Source organism: Bubalus kerabau, chromosome 12, assembly GCF_029407905.1.
Source record: "Bubalus kerabau isolate K-KA32 ecotype Philippines breed swamp buffalo chromosome 12, PCC_UOA_SB_1v2, whole genome shotgun sequence".
In the NCBI taxonomy this organism is placed as follows: domain Eukaryota; kingdom Metazoa; phylum Chordata; class Mammalia; order Artiodactyla; family Bovidae; genus Bubalus; species Bubalus kerabau.
This window is the reverse complement of record NC_073635.1, coordinates 32,463,401-32,483,787: the sequence shown is the minus strand read 5'-3', so window position 1 is coordinate 32,483,787 and position 20,387 is coordinate 32,463,401. Positions and strand designations below refer to the sequence as shown.

Sequence of the window (20,387 nt, the reverse complement as noted above, 5' to 3'; positions counted from 1 at the left end):
GGCACACCTAAGACAGTGCTCTTACGGCACACCCAGGAAACTGAGTAGTCTGGACCCGGGAGGTGATTAAGATGCACAGCCCACCTGGGACAGTGCGCTCAGCAAGCACCTGGTTGCCTGAGCTGCTCAGACCTGGGAACAGCACAAAACGCATGCCCAACCTACAGACACTGAGCCAGAAACATGTCTGAGTGTCTCCTGTGGAGGTGCGGGTGAGCAGTGGCCTGCCGCAGGGGCTCTGGGTGTAGCAAACCTGGGTATGGCATAAGCCCTTGGCAGGTCGCCATTATCCCCACCATAGAACCACCAGAATTTACACAGGACTGAGGAATCAGACTCTTGGAGGCCACAGACAAAACCCTGTGTGCACCAGGACCCAGGAGAAAGGAGCAGTGACCCCCCCAAGGGACTGACCCAGACTTGCCGGTGAGTGTCCACGAGTCTCCGGTGGAGGCGTGGGTCAGCAGTGGCTTGCTGCAGGTTTGGGGGCATGAGGGCAGCAGTGCATGCAGGGACCTTTTGAAGGAGGTCGCCATTATCTTCATTGCCTCCACCATAGTTTGGCCCCAGGTCAAGCAACAGAGAGGGAACACAGCCCTGCCCATTAACAGAAAATTGGATTAAGGATTTATTGAACATGTCCCCGCCCATCAGAACAAGGCCCAGTTTCCCCTTCAGTCAGTCTCTCCCTTCAGAAAGCTTCCATAAGCCTCTTAGCCTTCTCTCTCAGAGGGCAGACAGAATGACAACCTCAATCACAGAAAAGTAACCAATTTGATCACATGACTGCATTGAGCTTGTCTAGCTCAATGAAACTATGAACCATACTGTGTAGGGCCTCCCAAGACAGAAAGGTCATGGCGGAGAGTTCTGACAAAACGTCCACTGGAGAAGGGAATCGCAAACCACTTCAGTATTCTTGCCTTGAGAACCCTGTGAACAGTATGGAAAGGCAAAAAGGTATGACACTGGAAGATGAACTCCCCAGGTCAGTAAAGCGTCTGCCTACAATGCTGGAGACCCAGGTTCAGTCCCTGGGTTGGGAAGATTTCCTGGAGAAGGAAATGGCAACCCACTCCAGTATTCTTGCCTGGAAAATCCCACGGACAGAGGAGCCTTGTAGGCTACAGTCCTTGAGGTTGCAAAGAGTCGGACACGACTGAGTGACTTCAGTGAGTGAGTGATGCTACTGGAGAAGAATGCAGAAATAGCTCCAGAAAGAATGAAGGGATGGAGCCAAAGCAAAAACAACAGCCAGTTGTGGATGTGACGGGTGGTGGAAGTAAATTCCTATGTTGTATAGAGCAATATTGCGTAGGAACCTGGAATGTTAGGTCCATGAATCAAGGCAAATTGGGAGTGGTCACACAGGAGATGGCAAGTGGGAATGTTGACATTTCAGGAATCAGTGAACTAAAATGGACTGGAATGGGTGAATTTAACTCAGAGTATATCTACTACTATGGGCAAGAATCACTTAGAAGAAATGGAGTAGCCATCATAGTCAATAAGAGTTCAAAATGCAGTACTTGGATGCAGTCTCAAAAACAACAGGATGATCTCTGTTCGTTTCCAAGGCAAACCATTCAGTAGCACAGTAATACAACTCTATGTCCCGACCAGTAATGCTGAAAAAGCTGAAGTTGAATGGTTCTATGAAGACCTACAAGACCTTCTAGAACTAACACCCCAAAAAGATGTCCTCTTCATTATAGGGGACTGGAATGCAAAAGTAGGAAGTCAAGAGATACCTGGATTAACAGGCAAATTTGGCCTTGGAGTACAAAATGAAGCAGGGCAAAGGCTAACAGAGTTTTGCCAAGAGAACACACTGGTCATAGTAAACACCCTCTTCCAACAACGCAAGAAAAGACTACACACGGACATCACCAGATGGTCAACACTGAAATCAGATCAAGTATTCTTTGCAGCCAAAGATGGAGAAGTTCTATACAGTCAGCAAAAACAAGACCAGGAGCTGACTGTGGCTCAGATCATGAATTCCTTTTTGCCAAATTCGGACTTCATTGAAGAAAGTAGGGAAAACCCCTAGACCATTCAGGTATGACTTAAATCTCTTATGATTATATAGTGGAAGTGAGAAATAGATTCAGGGGGCTAGATCTGATAATCTGAAGAACTATGGATGGAGGTTCGTGACATTGTACAGGAGACAGTGATCAAGACCATCTCCAAGAAAAATAAATGCAAAAAGGCAAAATGGTTGTCTGATGAGGCCTTAGAAGTAGCTGAGAAAAGAAGAGCTGAGGAAAGAAGCTAAAGGCAAAGGAGAAAAGGCAAGATATACCCATTTGAATGCAGAGTTCCAGAGAATAGCAAGAAGAGATAAGAAAGCGTTCCTCAGTGATCAATGCAAAGAAATAGAGGAAAACAGAGTGGGAAAGACTAGAGATCTTTTCAAGAAAATTAGAGATACCAAGGGAACATTTCCTGTAAAGGTGGGCTCAATAACCAACAGAAAATGAATAATAGAAGAAGAAGAAATTAAGAAGAGGTGGCAAGAATACACAGAAGAGCTATGCAAAAAAGATCTTCATGACCCAGATAACCACGATGGTGTGCTCACTCACCTAGAGCCATCCTGGAATGCAAAGACAAGTGGACCTTAGGAAGCATCACTATGAACAAAGCTAGTGGAGGTGATGGAGTTCCAGTTGAGCTATTTCAAATCCTAAAAGATGATGCTGTGAAAGTGCTGCACTCAATATGCCAGCAAATTTGGAAAACTCAGCAGCCACAGGACTGGGAAAGATCTGTTTTCATTCCAATCTCAAAGAAAGGCAATGCCAAAGAATGTTCAAACTACTGCACGATTGCACTCATCTCATATGCTAGCAAAGAAATGCTCAAAATTCTCCAAGGCAGGCTTCAATGGTATGTAAGCTGTGAACTTCCAGATGTTCAAGCTGGTTTTAGAAAAGGCAGAGGAACCAGAGATCAAATGGCCAACATCGCTGGATCATTGAAAAAGCAAGAGAGTTCCAGAAAAACATTTGCTTTATTTTTTTACCCCTTAATTGCAGCACGCTAGGCCTCCCTGTCCATCACCAACTCCTGGAGTTCACTCAAACTCATGTCCATCGAGTCGGTGATGTCATCCAGCCATCTTATCCTCCATCATCCCCTTTTCCTCCTGCCCCTGATCCCTCCCAGCATCAGAGTCTTTTCCAATGAGTCAACTCTTCGCATGAGGTGGCCAAAGTACTGGAGTTTCAGCTTTAGCATCATTCCTTCCAAAGAACACCCAGGGCTGATCTCCTTCAGAATGGACTGGTTGGATCTCCTTGCAGTCCAAGGGACTCTCAAGAGTCTTCTCCAACACCACAGTTCAAAAGCATCAATTCTTCGGTGCTCAGCTTTCTTCACAGTCCAACTCTTAACATCCATACATGACTGCTGGAAAAACCGTAGCCTTGACTAGACAGACCTTTGTTGGCAAAGTAATGTCTTTGCTTTTGAATATGCTATCTAGGTTGGTTATAACTTTCCTTCCAAGGAGTACGTGTCTTTTAATTTCATGGCTGCAGTCACCATCTGCAGTGATTTTGGAGCCCCCCAAAATAAAATCTGACACTGTTTCCACTGTTTCCCCCTCTATTTCCCATGAAGTGATGTGACCAGATGCCATGATCTTAGTTTTCTGAATGTTGAGCTTTAGGCCAACTTTTCCACTCTCCTCTTTCACTTTTTTCAAGAGGCTTTTTAGTTCCTCTTCACTAAAAAGTAAGCTAAGAGAAGATAAAACACTGTTAAGAGAATCATAAAGAAGAGCAAATAACATCTTCAGTTGTGTACTGTACTGATGGACACAGGAAGTTTGCATTGTATGTTTACAAGATGAGTCATTTTCTGTCGTACCTTTATCACTGCTGTCTTAATAGGATACAAAATCTGTAGGTATCATGTGTTTTGCTAACCCTGGACATCAAAATGAAAAGATAATGTGCAAAAGGAATTCATAGTTATTTACAGGTGTGAAGTGGCAGCAATGGGATTGCTTTCCGGTGGCTTAGTGTCAGGGATATGATTGCTTCATAGTAGCCTAGCCTGTGCACTAATTAATGAGTTGTTGTAAAGTTTGTGCAGCATTTCAAATTTTGTATAGTCATGTTCACTGTAGTGTTAGAAATGTTACATTTAAAGAAAAACGTCAGATGATAGTTTGATGTGTCACCTATAATAACTTCTCCAATTAGGAGAGAGGCATACTGTATGGTACTGTAATTCTTTGAAAGTAAAGTTATAAAAGTGAGAAAACAAAACATTGTTAATTTTATATTAAGTATCACTTACTTTATGTAAGGATAGACTAATATCTATATCTGCATATAGTCTGTGCATTCATGACATGCCTTATTTTTATTTTCTTTTGTATCTTTAGTCTGTGTGGTTCACCTGCAGATTTTCCAAATTGTCATAAATCTCCAAACATTTTTCCAATATATTTATCGAAAAAAAGTCTGTGTATTCTCTGATGGCTCAGTTGGTAAAGAATCCGCCTTCAATGCCAGAGACCCCGGTTTGATTGCTGGGTCGGAAAGATTCTCTGGAGAAGGGATAAGCATTCCAGTATTCTTGGACTTCCCTTGTGGCTCAGCTGGTAAAGAATCCGCCTGTAATGCAGGAGACTTGAGTTTGGTCCCTGGGTTGAGAATATCCCCTGGAGAAGGGAACAGCTATCTACTCCAGTATTCTGGCCTAGAGAATTGCATGTACTGTATAGTCCATGGGGTCGCAAAGAGTTGGACGCAACTGAGTGACTTTCACTTTCATAATTGGGCCCAGGCAGTTCAAACCTGTGTGATTCAGTGGTCAACTGTACTTACCAAGAAATAGGATCTAAAATGTATTGTTCATCACTTTGTTGATATGTGATGGATTATTTTAGTAGTTACAGTGATTCCATATTATTCCACCTTAGAATTGACAGGCAGCTTGTCTGTTGTCTTCAGCTCTGTCCCATTGCAACCACTGTTGAGTTGGTTTCCTGAATAAGTTAATGTGAAACTGCTGGTCTGTTTCATAAGATGTGTTATGAGAAACAGTCCTGGGAAACTTGTCCTGTTGAGTATATGAAGATTCACAGAAGAAATTGCAGTAGTTTCCATTCTCCTGTTCTTGCAAGTTAAAGAAAGAAAACTTGATGAGAAAAGTAGGAATAAATGCAAGTGTGGTTTGTTTTCTTCATGTTGTGCTTAGTGGCTGTCAGGTAGCAATATAAAAATAACTATCTCTGTGGAAAAAGTTATTCAACTTGAGCATTGTTTAACAAGTTTTTAGAGTTGAGCCAGTTTTGTTTGATTCAAGTTATGAACAAGTAAATAAAAACAAGTGTGACAGAGATTTGAGACTTTATTGTAAGTTCCCAAAACTTATTTGTGAACAGAGAAACTACATCAACCTTTTATGCTTTTAAATAATTTAAATACTTGAATTTTCCTTCTCTTTCAGTTCCTGGAATGGATGGAGGTGCTTTAACTGATACGAGTCTCACAGATTCCTATTTCAGCACCAGCTTTATTGGAGTCAATGGATTTGGAAGCCCTGTGGAGACGAAGTATCCTGTGATGCAGGTATTGTTGGTGTGAATTCTCATGGCCCTGGACACTGAGGTGTGTTTTGGGGATGGAGACCTCTAGAGTCTTCCTTTGTCCTCACGTTTGGTGAGTGGGAGGCGGACTTTTAGGAGGTGATGAGGTCAGAGAGGATACAGATAAGCCACCTCCTGTAAGTTGGAAGTCAGGTGAGCTTTCAAGGGTGGAGTTGAAGTGTGTAGAGGATGGTTAGAAACAGGCTAGTTTCCCTCCTGTGTGTGTTGTGATTATGGGATGAAGTCCTTTCAGGATTGTGAGACCATAGAGGCTGTGGAGTGTGTTAAGGAAGGGTGGGACATGGTCAGAGAACAGAGACAAGCCTAATTTCATAGCATCTATCAGGTGTATGAAGGATAATACGTATTGAGAGATAGTAGTTAACGACTCTGTCATTCACATCCCCCAGATGGATACTTACGAAGAAGGGAACTGAGTAGTTATGTGTCTTGCTCAGGCTAGTAAGTTATGGAAGTGCAGTTCAAAATGGTTCTGTGACGTTAGTTTTAAATACCTGGCTAATGAGTAAAATAAGTTTCTGCCTAGGTGATTGTAATCCATGCAGCAGCATTATAGGAAGGTGAGAGTGTCACTGACGTGAACAGTGGGTTGGAGGGGTAGACGCAAAGAGGGTCAGTCTAAACCTAATCGGTTGACTATTCTTAATTCTGCATTCTTCAGTGATATTATGTATATATATTTTAATTTTCAGAGAATGACCAATAGTAGCAGCTCCCCAAGCCTTCTAAATGACAGTGCCAAGCCATACGCAGGCCACGGTAAGACTCCATCCCTTTTTCTCTCATAGGTATGTGTATTTCTGACTCTAAAAACAATATGTCCACAGTAGAGATTTTGAAAATTATAGATATAAGGAAGAAAATAGAAATGATCTATTATCTTCACACTCAGAGGTAACAAAATTTGGAGATATATATATAAACACACATAAAATAGACTCAAGTATATACATAATAATACTTAAGATCACATTAAATATACTTTTAAATTATAGCGTGAATGTTTCTCGATCATTGTAAATTGAATCCTATTGTTTATTCTCATAATTTACTTTGCTTCTGTTTTTTTAAAGATTACACTCCAATATTGGACTATGTGTATGAATCTGTGTTCATATTTTGAGTTATTTCTTTTGGAAACATTGTTATACATGAAATTACTGTTTTAAGGTTATGGACATTTTTAAGACTTTTGATACGAAATTTCCTTTTTGTATCCTAATTCAAAAATAAATGTTTCTTCTTTATCTTTCTGTATCCTATTTTAAAAATAAATTCAGGAATGTTTTTTTAAAAAGTATGTTACAATTGAGTATTGGTGCAAGCAGTTACTTATAATAATGAGAAGAAGAATTTGCATGTTGATTGTTTCTTGAGATAGATATTTTATGTATGTGTATCAAGCCTCTCACTACTTGGAAATTTCAACTTTATTTCACTGTAGGAAAAAGTAGCAACATTTTAATATTGAATTATTAGAAACAGATGTGTAGCATTGTAGTATTTTTGGTGTTCCCATAGAGTTTATATGCTGACTTGGTCCTTTATACTATCAAAGGTAGCATAAAAGACAAATAATACCTATTTTTTAAGAGTTTAAATGTATAATTACATAAAAATCTAGTATCTTAGTATTTTATTAACTTCTTTCTCTTTGCATTATTAATTATATTAAATTAGTGTTAATTCTAATGAAGGACTAAACCATGAAAATCCAGACACAAGAAGCTGGAGAAATATAGCAGCAGTTTTATGTATTGCGTTATAAAGAGATTTAAGTCTCCTTTAAATGAGAAAATTTACTGTACTTGTAAGGATTTCACAGATAGTTTAATGAGAAACAGAAAGAATAACGAAAGCTCAGAAATGAAGATAAAAATGTTTGGGTGCATATCATAAATTCCTTTTCAGAAACTCATTTTGATTTGTTAAGTGAGAAACAATTTAGAGATACACTTTTGTTTATAACTTCTGGCTACAGAGTAATGGAACTTTGAACCTTTAAAGTCTTTGAATTTCGTGTTAGTATTTTGAAACATTTAATAGCCCCATCTTTAAAAACTTAATTTGCCTTATCCTTTTAGTATGACTGTCAAAAATGTGGTGATATACTTAACTGTATGGAATACTCTGCAGGGTAGATGGTTTTTAAGGCCTTGATTGTTAAAGTCCAAGCCCTATCTCTGTTATGTTTGACTGTTTGACTACCTTCCCCTCCCTCCTCCCCCTTTTATATTTCTTATGACTTGGTCTCAGGAACACAGACTACAGGTAGACTGCCTTAATAAACACATTTCTAATAACATGGTTAAGATTACTTTTTTTTTTTCTATTTTATTTTTCTTTTGGTTCTGAGCAAATAGATACATCCTTATCTGTATAGTTGCTGAATAAAATGTGCACTGAATATTGGCTGAATGAAGTATCCTCCAGTTTGTGTTTCCTTCCCTCAGAAAATATTTGAACATCCTCTGTGTCTGAGCATTGAGTTTGATATTGTGGAATATGATTTTTATTATTATTTATAAGCATTTGGGTTAAATGTCTATTAGATTTGTAGGTGTCCTGAGTTGCCTGTGTGGAAACTTATGTAACTTACCTTCCAGATCCTCTAACTTCACCTGCTTCATCCTTGTTTAATGACTTTGGTGCCCTCAACATCTCTCAGAGAAGAAAGGTAGGTGCAATGGACACTTACATGAAACTAAATGGAACATAGGGGTGACACTGGGGTGTTGCCGACATAAGTGGGGGAGGACTGGAATGTTCTTCTTGCCTCCTGTTAACCTTTTCCCTTGTTGTATATCTCTTAAAGTAGAATTTTGTTTGCTCTCTGTGTATGATACAGAGACTTTCTATGTGAAGGAATGAAATTCTTCTACTTATTTTTGCTCATTTAAAAAAAATCTTAATGCATTCTCTTTGTAAGATAAACATTTAATGTTGTAGTTGCTGTTCTGTGACCCATTGTAGACATGTTAGTCATCTTTTTATTTTATTTTCTGACTGCTTTGTCTAAATTTCAAAGATTTCTCCCCTAATCTAAATTTCTCATTAAAAGGCACACTTAATCTTTAGCTTTTCATAATTGGCCCAACTGTTTAAAAACAGTTGAAAATCTCTTCATATTATAAATTTAATTTTATTTGAAATTGAGGTTGAATAGATTTTGAAGTACCTCTATTAGTTTATTATAGTTTGATGCCTTTGAGTCTTAATGACAATCATTATGTTAACAGTAATATAATCTAGAGGAGGTGGTACTTTTGGTTAGGAATAGCAGCTAAATATTCAGGAGATTGTAAATTTTGGTGGAAATTACTATGAAATTACAACTAATTCAGTTTCCTAAGTAATGGGAGAAAGATTAAAAAGAAAAGAATGTTAATTTTAGAAAACTGGTATAAGCTTAAGGTGCTTTTTAGGAAGTATCTGTTCAGAAGGTAGAATTAAATGAATTTCAAGAAGACTAGATAAATTCAATAAATTTCAAGAAAATGTTCTCTAGACCAAAAAAATATGGGGTCAGGTATAAATTACATCAGTATCCTCATGTACCTATTATTATCTCCATTTTGAAACAGATGAGAATAAGTATGTAATTACAACATGCTTTTAAGAAACATTGAACACAAGCAGACTCATTGGTGATGGTGAGAAGTGACAGTAGATAAAGCCTGTCACTGTAGCAGGAGATAGGAACGGGCTAGGTAGCAGGTACAACCTCGACGTCAAGTTACCTGGAGCTTCTTAGTGTTGGGAAAATTAAAAAGCCCCTAAGTAGTTTTAAGGGTCCCCCCAGTGGCCTTTTTACGTTTTTAAAAATAATAATCAGTTAACTGTGGTGAGTAGCATTTCCGATGAATGAGTAAAAAGTAAAAGTAGAATGGCAAATAAATCCTTAAGTGTTCCTAATATGAGGGTTTGGTGGACTGCATCTTAAAGTTAAAATATGTGATTTAGAGCTGCTGACATTAATTTGTGAGAAAAGCAGTAAAAATCCCTGGAGATTGAAAAAAAGGAGGTTATAATACCCATTCTTCTAAAATTTATTTTAGTAAAGGGAAATAATGGAAGGAAATGTTACTAGAGAGGTGAACTCTGTATGTGGAGAGATGTTAAAATGTATCCAGATGGAAGCAGATTAGTCTAGTGAAGGGAGTGTTGGTTGTAATTTTTGAGATCCTGAATCTCTAGCTTTGTGACCTTGGGCCAGCTTCCTAGGCTGTAATATTCACATCTGTGAAATGATGAGCATGGCCTGAATAATTGCTGTGGTGTCTTCCATGTCTAAAGTTCAGTGACTGGGTGAACTGAAAGGACCTACGTGTCAACATCTACTTAGAAACTCAGTATTCATATGTTATACCTTTGAAGGACCATATTTTCTTGTCATTTATATTTGAAATAATATGTAGAGACATAGAGGTTTGTTTATTTTTTTTCCCCAGTAGTGGACTATATACTTAGCAGTCTGTGGGTACAGGTTGCATATGTTTTTAAATCGTTAATAGTTGAGAAGGCTTAAAATTCCTTTGTATTAGAAAAACTATTGGTATGAGACTATTGCGTGCTGTGAAGTAAACACATGGAGACTGACTGTTCTTTTGTTGTAGTAATTTATAATGTCTGTTTAATGACGTAGTTTAGGGGAAGTAACTCACATTTATGTAAATATTTAACCATAATTCAGGTGATCTAAACAGGCTATCATGATTACTCAGTAACATTTTATTTCATAATGAGATTGGAAAACAGATGTTTGGGCCATACTTACTACTATTTCATAGTTATATAAATACTTTTCTGAAAATCTCAGTTGGGCCAATCCCTGGGCTGCAAATGCTGCTTTTTGCGCCTCTGGAATATGTGAATTCTTTGGATCAGGTCAGTCAGATATTTTTATTGTGAGCAGTCTTACTGTGGGCTATGTGGAACATAGAAGAAGAATCAACTGATGTTTTTTTCTGCTTTCCTCAAATCTAATTCAAGAGGCAGTGCATGAATCTACTAGAAAAAATTTACAAAGCAATGTATTAATCATTGCAAATTTAAATGTGTGGTGATTGCTACATAGCAGAGATTTCTCTAGATCCAGAAGAGTTTGTGGAGAAAAGATGTTTGAGTTGTGGTTTTTGAAGATGAGGAATATGGAGAAGCAAAGATGCTAAGCAGAAGGTATCGTTTGATTGCAAGTAGAGAGTTGGTATCTTCAGGAAGTTTAAAAATTTCTCTTCTGTCACAGGTGAACTAAGAGACTATGGCTGAGGGCCTTGTATCTGTAAGGACTTGTTGAAGTAAAATGTGTGCTGTGAAAAAACAGTACAGAGATTGATAGCTGGGTGAACCTTTGTTTGGGTGGTTTATTGTTGTTAGATACATGAAGAAGAGCTGTATGCTAAGAATATATGCCTTAGGGCACTGCTGCTCATGGTGTGTCAAGTGACCGCAGCTAGGAAGATAAGTTAAAACATTGAAAGTAAATGTTTAGAAACTTCTGTAACAGTTTGATAATACCACAACATCCAAATATGTCATCATTTTCTAGTAGTTCACTTGTATTTTATGAATAATGTATAGGACCATAATGCATAGGAAATTTTAAAAACATGATCCTTCACAACTGATATTTGAGAAGCACTGATTTTTTTTTTTTTAATTTTCTACATTATGAACATATAAATAGGAAAAGTACCATTACTTGAAAATGTATACAGTTATTATTGGCCAGGAGTGATGGCAGAAGAAATTGAATTATGGGTGTATGCTCAGTGGGAGAGATAAGCCCCCCAAAACACTGGAGCTGGAATTTTGTTGAAAATGGGAGGTAATATATTAGACATCAGTGCATGAGGAAACTGTAACAACAAGGTAGATGGATCAAGCTGAGAATTGGTATGATAGAAAAGGACCTGAGAGCCACTGTGAATCACAAATGTGATCTGGACAGCAGTAAAATTTTCTGTCAGAAATCCTCAGGGACAGTCTTTTTAAAATAAAGTTTGATGTGAAGAATACAGATATTTGTAAATGACATGATGACATCTGCTAACTATTGCTAAGCCGTGTGACCACCGATGATGGGCATAAAAGTTCCCGCAGAATTTGTGTCTGGCGATTTTGGCTTCCCGCTGTATAACACTCATGGTACTTTGCCCTCTTTTTTAGTCATCTAGTCATTTTTGTATTTAGCTTTCTTCCCTTCCCAAATTAAAGCAAAAAGGCTTTGGTGCTTGTCATTTACATTTCTTTTGTTTTAATTGTACTTTAGTACGACATTTCAGTCAATGTGCGGCTTTTACCTGGGCATTTGTATTTTATTGACGTTTCTAGTAGTGGGATAACAGTTTCACTTTTGTAAGTTTTTTAGGTTTTAACACCAAGTTAAATTCTGTGGGATTAGAGGACAGAGACTTGTGAATATCATGTTTATTTCTTCTGTTCCTGATTGTAAAGCTCTTTGTTAGGATGAGGGAGGCAGGATCGGAGGAGGCCTGGGTATCTGCTCCTGGCTTATTTGTGAGGAGACGAGGCTGGGTTGGGCCTAGGCTGGGGTTGGCCTAGCTCCGGGTGATTCCCCCGATCTCAGTGTGGAGCCTCCTCCCCACCGTTCTCAATTTCAAGAGCATCTTTCCCTCTGTTCATCGTCTCTGTTACAAAGTTTTCTGAGATGTATATTTTATGATTTCTCATTACTTTGATGTTTAAAAGTTTTTGTGTACATTTCTGTTCTAATGTTCTTCAAAAGGTGACTTTTATGTTGCATACTTTTACATAGGGAACCGAACAGGACTGACTAACCGGCAAGAGCTAAAATGAATTTGGAGAAATCTATAGGATTGTGGCACAGACAATCTGGGATGTAAATCCTTCCTTAATCCTTCAGATGGTTAGACTCATTGAACACAAAACCAAGTATTGATTTTGGGCGGGGCGGGGTAGTGGGGAAGATGAGGAGAAAATGGAGAAGACATCAAAAAATAAATCTTAATGGGTATCACAATACAAAGCATCACCTGTGAAACCATTTTTAAACATTTAATATATTCTCAGATGTTGTTTTACTTAGTATTTAGATTTCCAGGTGAGCCATATCGGGATCTTTTCCCCATGAGTATTGTACAGGAATGTTCCTACGGAAAATTGTGTTCAGAATTCCAAATTAACACTCTCTGAGCTATTCTGTTATGTAGTCAACTGAAAATCTGTTCACCTCCTCTTGCTATCCTGTGGAAATGTGCTCAAGTTTTACACTTAGAGATATGTATGGTATACTTGTTGGAGTTCAGAGGAGCATCCTGGTTCCTGTTTGTAGCTTGCTCAGAGCTCATGGTGAGTTTTTATTTCTCTCTAAGAGCAAACTGTTAGAAATAGTAATAATTCAGTAGCGTTGAACAGTGGTCAAGGCTTAATGGAAGTTGTATGCCAGGCAGTTTGAATTGAATCCCCTGATCTAAAGACCCTGATTGGGTCTTTAAGCTTACTTAAACCTTTTTGTGTCTTCATTTGCAAAATGAGAAAAATATTATACTTAATACCTGGTTTGTTGAGTTGTTATGGGGACTAAATGAGAAATGCCCCATAAACGGTAGCTATTATTGGTAAAACATGATGTTAGCCAAACCTTTCTAGTCTTGTTTGGGAATTGTTTACTGTTATTAAATGAGTCGCTGCTCATGCTAGATCAGACTGTGTTAGTTACCCTTTGGAAAGGCCTTCTCTAATAGTTGCTCTGAGAACGTTCATCTTTTCTTTAAAATATTCAGATCCCTCCTCCTCCAACATTTGAATTTTTGACTCCTCCTCACATAACTGTTAGCTTCTCAAACTTATCTGTCAAATTTGGTGAAAGTACATCTGGGATTTTCTCAGTGATGCCTTGGCAGACAGAAACTTGATTTTATTTATGTTGACAGTGGTTTTCTATATCTGTTTCAGGTAATATGGTAATTCTTTTATAAAATTAAATGTTTTATAATTTCATTATCTCATTTAGTCACCCCAGCAGTTCTTTGAGAGACATTGTTTTTTCCATTTCACAGATTGGAAAATGGGAGATTTAGAGAAATCAAGTAATTTACTTGGACTACTATAGATAATATTTAGTTACATTCAGAGAAAAACAAAAATCTCTTTAGGGCAGAATAAGCACTGAGTCGTCTATAAGGTGAAAAATGAAGTAGTGGAGAGAGAGACCACTGGTAACATGCAGAGGAGGAGATTATAACATTGATTGACCTATGCCTGTCTGTTTTTTGATTTATGTGATTATCTCAGTGTCAGTTTTTTACAGTTTTTTGTATTTCTAGGGAATAATACAAAATCAAGCTTTTAATAATTGATAGATAACTTTTCAGAAATGCTGCACAAATTTGTGTTTCTGCTCATGGGTGCTGATTTTTCAGTAGCCTTGAAAACAGATAAGAAATCTTTCATTGTCATTTTATAGTCAAAAGCCCCTCACTGTTAACATTTGATTACTGGTCCTGTTGAGCTTCTCCTTTATGCTTTTTGACCTTGGATTTTTTTGTGTGTGTCCTTTGCTTATTTTGGACTCCCCTGGTGGCTCAGACGGTAAAGTGTCTGCCTACAATGTGGTAGATCTGGGTTCAGTCCCTGGGTCGGGAAGATCTCCTGGAGAAGGAAATGGCAACTGACTCCAGTATTCTCACATGGAAAATCCCATTGATGGAAGAGCCTGGTAGGCTACAGTCCATGGGGTTGCAAAGAGTTGGACAGGACTGAGCGACTTCACTTTCACTTTTCATTTTCAACTTGCTTTTCTGTTGGGCTGTCCTTAAATTTGTTGTAAACTCTTTGTTTATTAGATCCTTAAGCATTTATGCTCTTAGTTCTGAAATGTCATACTTAATGTTATTAAGTACATTAAAAAAGAATGAAACATTAAGCTCATTTTTGTTAAAATAACATGGTAATTCCCTGCCTGATGAATATTGAAAGGATTGTCATTGTTTTTATGGAATGTGAATCCACTAACATTTTTATTGCTAAAGACCTATAGTATTCAGCTTCCCTTAGCAAACAGTTACGTTTTCTCTCTTATCTGCATGTGAATCCTCAGACTTATATGTGCCATTCATCCTATTGTTTAACCCCAGTCAAATTCTTTCTTAAAATGATGGATTGGATTAGAAACTTGTTTATAAAAATGATAGTTCCTGTCAAAAATGACTCAACTTTGAGTTAACTTTCTTTCCCTCATAAATCAAGAGTCATCCAGGATAAACTTCTAGAATTGTGTTTAGATAGAGGTGTGCCTTGGATAGAGCAGAATAAATTGGTTGTAGCAAGCTAGGAGTTCAGCCACATATTTTCTGAACTTTATTTTAATTAATGCTTCTGTACAGTGACAGCTTGCTTTTGTTAAGAGTTTTCAAAATTGATGATTTCAAGGGAATTTTCTATTGATTAAAAAAAAATCTTATATGAGTTTTTGTTTTGGAGGCTTTTTTTTTTAAAGATGTGTCTGTTTGGTTGGTGTTTATCTCACTACTGTATTTAAACACTGAAGCAGCATGGCTTTTGTATGCAGTATTTAATGCTGTTGTTGCTGCTGCTCAGGTTCTAAGTTGTGTCCAACTCTTTGCGACCCCATGGATTGCAGGCTTCCCTGTCCTTCACCATCTCCTGGAGTTTGCTCAAACTCATGTCCAATGCGTTTGATGATAATCATTATTTAGCTTTAGCTTTTGGGATTTTGAGTTGATTCTTACCTAATAGTGACAGTTTAGTAAAACCATGCTGCATTTGGAAACTAGTGGATCATTCTGAGATATTCTAGTTGGCTTCTTGACAGTCTACTCTGGGCATTGTATTTACGAAGCATTGTAGCTGATGCTAAGAGCTTGGCACTACTTACGGTTCATCCCTGTTTTCTTAGGAAGTAGGGGTCAGGAATAAATGAGTAAAGATCAGTTTAGAATTCTCATGCACAAACATGCTAGCCTAATTTTAAAGCTGAATTTAACCAAAACTATGTAAGTTTTCCCAACTCTACTTAATTCTCAAGATTTGTTTTCCTTGCGTTTTGAAAGTGGGGAGGTTAGAGTGGCTTAATAAAGTCTCTGCAGCTATTGTTTCTCATTGATCCCATCCATGCCAATTAGATTCAAAGAAAGATTAATTTAGGAATTTGGTCATTTTAGGAGTAGCTAGAATAATGTTAATATTGTAATGTTTACATTATGTTATAATGTTAAGGAATATTATAGAATGTAGAGTAAGTTTTTTTGGATTGAGGCAGAATACCATAGTTGTACAAGCTCTGCAGCTTGACCTTAGGACCTTATGTTAGTTTTGAGATTATAGGCAAATTATTTTAGCCTCTTCTAAGCCCTCCTTCTCATCTCTAAAGTTGGTATTACAATAGTGCCTATCTCACAGAATTTTGAATATTACATAATATTAATGCTGTGAAGTGCTTACCACAGTGCATTGTGCTTGTCAGATGGTAGTTGTTTTAGTCTTATGCTGCTTATAGTCTTGCAGTTTAGAAACATCTGTTTATCTGTTTCTCACTGTTAGATTACTTTTGATTAACCACTACTTAAAGTTCAGTCATGGTAAAGGGCCTTGCTAAAGATGTTCTGCTTCATTTCAAGATTGAATATAAGTAAGGGGACACATAAATCAAAAGGAAACCTTTTGCTCATAAGCAAATAGGCATTTTAGGATGATGATTGCTTTTGATAAGAGACTAAAGTTGTTATAAAAATTTTTACGGTCATTACAGGTGATAGTTTATTGTAGAAATAACTTTAAAACAACATTACTCACACTTAAACATTTTAACAACATTGGCATGGTATTTTATTTCTCTACATCTTGTTTTCTGGCTCTATTCTAAAGCAAAAGAATAAAAGAAGTTGTAGTTTGGTGTTCCAGATCTTTAGAAATTGAATGTGGTCTTAACAACTGATCTCATTTTTGGTGGCATAAAACTGCATTTTAACATTGAATTTTAAAAACAAAAGTAATGACTGCTTTTAAGCTTTCTTGCTGCTGCTGCTGCTAAGTCGCTTCAGTCGTGTCTGACTCTGTGCAACTCTAGAGACGGCAGCCCGTCAGGCTCCCTGGTCCCTGGGATTCTCTAGGCAAGAACACTGGAGTGGGTTGCCATTTCCTTCTCCAGTGCATGAAAGTGAAAAGTGAAAGTGAAGTCTCTCAGCCGTGTCTGATTCCTAGTGACCCCATGGACTGCAGCCTACCAGGCTCCTCTGTCCATGGGATTTTCCAGGCAAGAGTACTGGAGTGGGGTGCCATTGCCTTCTCCATTAGGCTTTCTTAAATTTAGGTAAATAATATTTCAGACTACTCCTAAGATCTTACTCAGTAGAGCTTAAAAATATGTTTCCGTGTGTCTGTGTAACTCCTGCTGTGCTACATTTGTTATGATTTGGATTACTTTTTACCCAGCAGTGTCCTCTGTTTTCATCTTCTCAACCTGTGTATGATTTCTGTATTGACTGCACAAGTTAAAAGGTCTTTTTCATTTACAGATGTTTACCTGCCCATGAGTCTTTAATAATGACTGACTGTTTTTCCATAGACCCACTTTCTATAGACCTAGTCACCATCCCATCCTGTATATAACTGGCATTATTAACAATGAAAATGGAAGGGACCTAATATATTACTGTGAAAAGCCTACAGTTACTGATAATGAATGGCAGGATAAAATGCAACATAATCTTTGAGGTTGACTTGGTTTTGCTTTTGCTTTTTAAATCTTTTACTCATGGAGAAAATTGATTGGAGTCCAATTTATAATCATTTGTAGTTTTAGATATACTGTTCTAAATTAATTAGGTGTAGAAGCCTTTGAAGTCCAGGTGTGTTAACACACCTGATTAATAAGTTAAGTAGAAGTAGTTCCCTTTGTCTATACAGAAATTAGCTAATTTTAAATATTTGATTTTAAATATTCAAATGGTTTTAATCAGTTAGTCTATTTTTTCCCAGTGGGTTTAGATTAACTACTGATGGTTAATGTAAATGTAATCATATATTTAGTTCTCATAATAACAAATATGCTAAGCCACCAGGATATTTAATTAATTGAGGGAAGACCTTTGTGAGTCAGAGAGGTTTTTTTTTTCCCTTCAGTAACTTTATTCTTTATAAAGCATGTAAATAAATAAAACTGTTCAACTTCTAAAGAATTACCACATTTAAGAAGAAGGTCTATTGCTATCACCATTCTAGATTATGGGAATTCGTTCCATTCCTTCATCTTCCAGTTGTAGTGGCAGAGTGGAAACTGAACTGAAATTAAGTTGGTTTGTGACATGACTGCAAGGGATAGACACATAAAGATATAAACACAGACACTTCCAAACATGGAATGCTGGGCCACCAGAAAAGTGGCAGAGTCTACTGAGTCCTGCACTCAGGCACATCTTTTCCTGACGACATGTGCCAAGGACCTGGCTGGGTATCCATGGTCTCCGCTTCAGAAATTTGTTCTTCTGTACAAAGGCCTAAACCTGAGTTATCAAAATAGCGAACTGGAGGAGGTACTGGCAAAGACTTTGCCATGTTGCTTAGTCACGTCCGACTCTTTGTGACCCCAAGGACTGTAGCCCACCAGGCTCCTTTGTCCATGGGATTCTCCAGGCAAGAATACTGGAGTGTGTTGCCATTTCCTTCTCCAGGCAAAGACTTTGATCGGTAATCAAAAAACCAAGATTTCGGTGACTCCTTTGGTACAGGATCTTGGACATTCGGTTCCTTGCATTGAGAAATATACAGTGTCTCTTTTTAGAGAGTGTCCCAGTCACTTTAGGAGACTTTGGATCAAGTAACTTCTTTGTGAACCTCTCTCTTAACTGCTCTCCTTCCATGTCTTAACCTCACTTAACAGTTCATTCTTTTGCTTTACTAGCTGTTCATTTTGCTGCTTTAACTTAGAAATTTCCTTTTCTAGCTGTATGTATTCACTTTTCAGAATAAGAGCTTTAGTGCTTTGTACAATGCCACTGCCACCTCCACAGGTTAAGGGTTTATTTGAAGGCTGAGTATCAATATGTTCTGATACCATTGAGGTATCTTGGGCCTGTTGATGTCTTCTAAGATTTTCTCTCCATAGCCTTTTAAGTTCTCTTTGATATATTACAGTGGCTTTTGTTGAAGCAATTTCCTTTTCAAACTCCTTGACATTTTTCATCTTCTCCAGGTCTGTTTTCACCAGCTTCATTTTGAGATCTTCAGTTTCTTCTTTATAAGGCTTAGCTCTTAAAGCAGCTTTGTCCTGAAGTACTTGGATCTTTTGTTTTTTCCAAGGCATTCATTTGATTCATTAACTTGCTGTTGAAGTTTTGCTATTATGTCATCAGTCATCTCAAGTTCTTTCTGCATCATCGTAATCTTGCCCTCCGTATGCAGAGTACTTTCTTTAGCTTCCTGGAGTGATGTTTCCAGCTCTTGAATCTTCCTTGTGGCTTGCTGTGTAGCTCTTGATGTGACTTGAGGTTGCCTGTCTTGTGTAGTAGGATTAACAAGGGCACCAGAGGTCAGGGAGAGCTTCAAAGTTTGGTAGCTTTTAAATAGTTTTTCATTGTTCTCTTTCATTGATTTCAGATCATGCTCCCATTCTTGGCTATGGTAGCATTTCTTTCTTGAGACTTTGTTAATTCATTCATTATAGCAATTATTTTGTTATGATAGACGTTATTCTTTGGCAAATACTATAATTTTCTTTCTGGATGACATTTTTAAACTCGATGGACGTGAGTCTCAGTGAACTCCGGGAGTTGGTGATGGACAGGGAGGCCTGGCATGCTGCGATTCATGGGGTCGCAAAGAGTCGGACACGACTGAACGACTGATCTGATCTGAGATCAAAATGAGCATTTCAATGACTCTTCCAAAAACTGAGTCATTTCTTTTCTGTTACTTAGTACTTGCTGAAATTCAGTCTTTATGCTATGGAAATCACTTTCTGAGAAATCCTTGAGAATTTCTTCGATATGTAGATCCATGCTCTGGCTCAATTTGAGGTCCCTTGATTCTCTGGGTGATAATGCCATAATCTTGTTGAAGGTGCTATATTTCCATTAGCAGTTCATTTTACTTTTCCACTTCATCCGTAAAAGCCATTTCAAATTTATTGATGGATTCATGTTTTTCTTCCTTTGTCCTTGCAACATAGCTTAGCACATACTGAAGCTTCATCACGACTGTATGAAATTCCATGGAACACCTCTGGTTTGCAGTAAGAAGTTTCTGGATTTGTTGGGTTTGTGGATATGGAAGTGAGAAGTTTGCTTTTACTCTAATTGAAAGCTCTTTTTGGGTTTCAATTTCATTCTTTTAAGTCAAGAGACAATCTATTTAAACATTCATAGTGATTATCCATCTCTGAGTATCTCTTCAGAAGCTCTTTTATCCTAAAGCACTTTTCTCTCAGGTTTCCTGTAAGGTGTTGGTTTCCATCACATATTTTTTTCATATTTTACCTCTTTGTGGTTCTGTTGATCCTTTTTCTGTAATTCATCTGTAATACCTCTTCGTGGTTCTGTTGATCCTTTTTCTGTAATTCATCTATTGGTTTATTTAAATCCTTTTGAATATTTGAAATCTGAGATATTTTTCTGAAACTCTCTCTGAATTTATCAATAATTTCTTGGTGTTCTTTCAAATGCATATGAACAATTTTCAGTTGTTCATGTTTCCAATTCTCTAACTATGGTTCCTTGCAAGTCTGCCTTGAGTAGGTCTCTCCAGTTTGAGAGTC

At 37.6% G+C, this 20,387-nt stretch overlaps 1 protein-coding gene across 10 annotated transcripts in view; it reads left to right on the top strand.

Annotated features, from left to right (window-relative positions):
- PAN3 (poly(A) specific ribonuclease subunit PAN3) overlaps window positions 1-20,387 on the top strand; it is a 122,878-nt gene that overhangs the window by 11,724 nt on the left and 90,767 nt on the right. For 7 of the 10 annotated variants that reach the window (XR_008700978.1, XR_008700977.1, XM_055542470.1 and 4 more), the window contains exons 2-4: window positions 5,473-5,594; window positions 6,325-6,391; window positions 8,239-8,309. Coding sequence is in view for 8 of the 10 variants with exons in the window: in XM_055542470.1 (XP_055398445.1) it covers window positions 5,473-5,594; window positions 6,325-6,391; window positions 8,239-8,309 (260 nt within the window). In the remaining 2 variants the exon portion in view is untranslated. Of the gene's footprint in view, window positions 1-407; window positions 427-960; window positions 989-5,472; window positions 5,595-6,324; window positions 6,392-8,238; window positions 8,310-20,387 lie in introns of those variants that run through there. The other 3 variants (XM_055542478.1, XM_055542477.1, XM_055542476.1) reach the window with 3 other exon arrangements.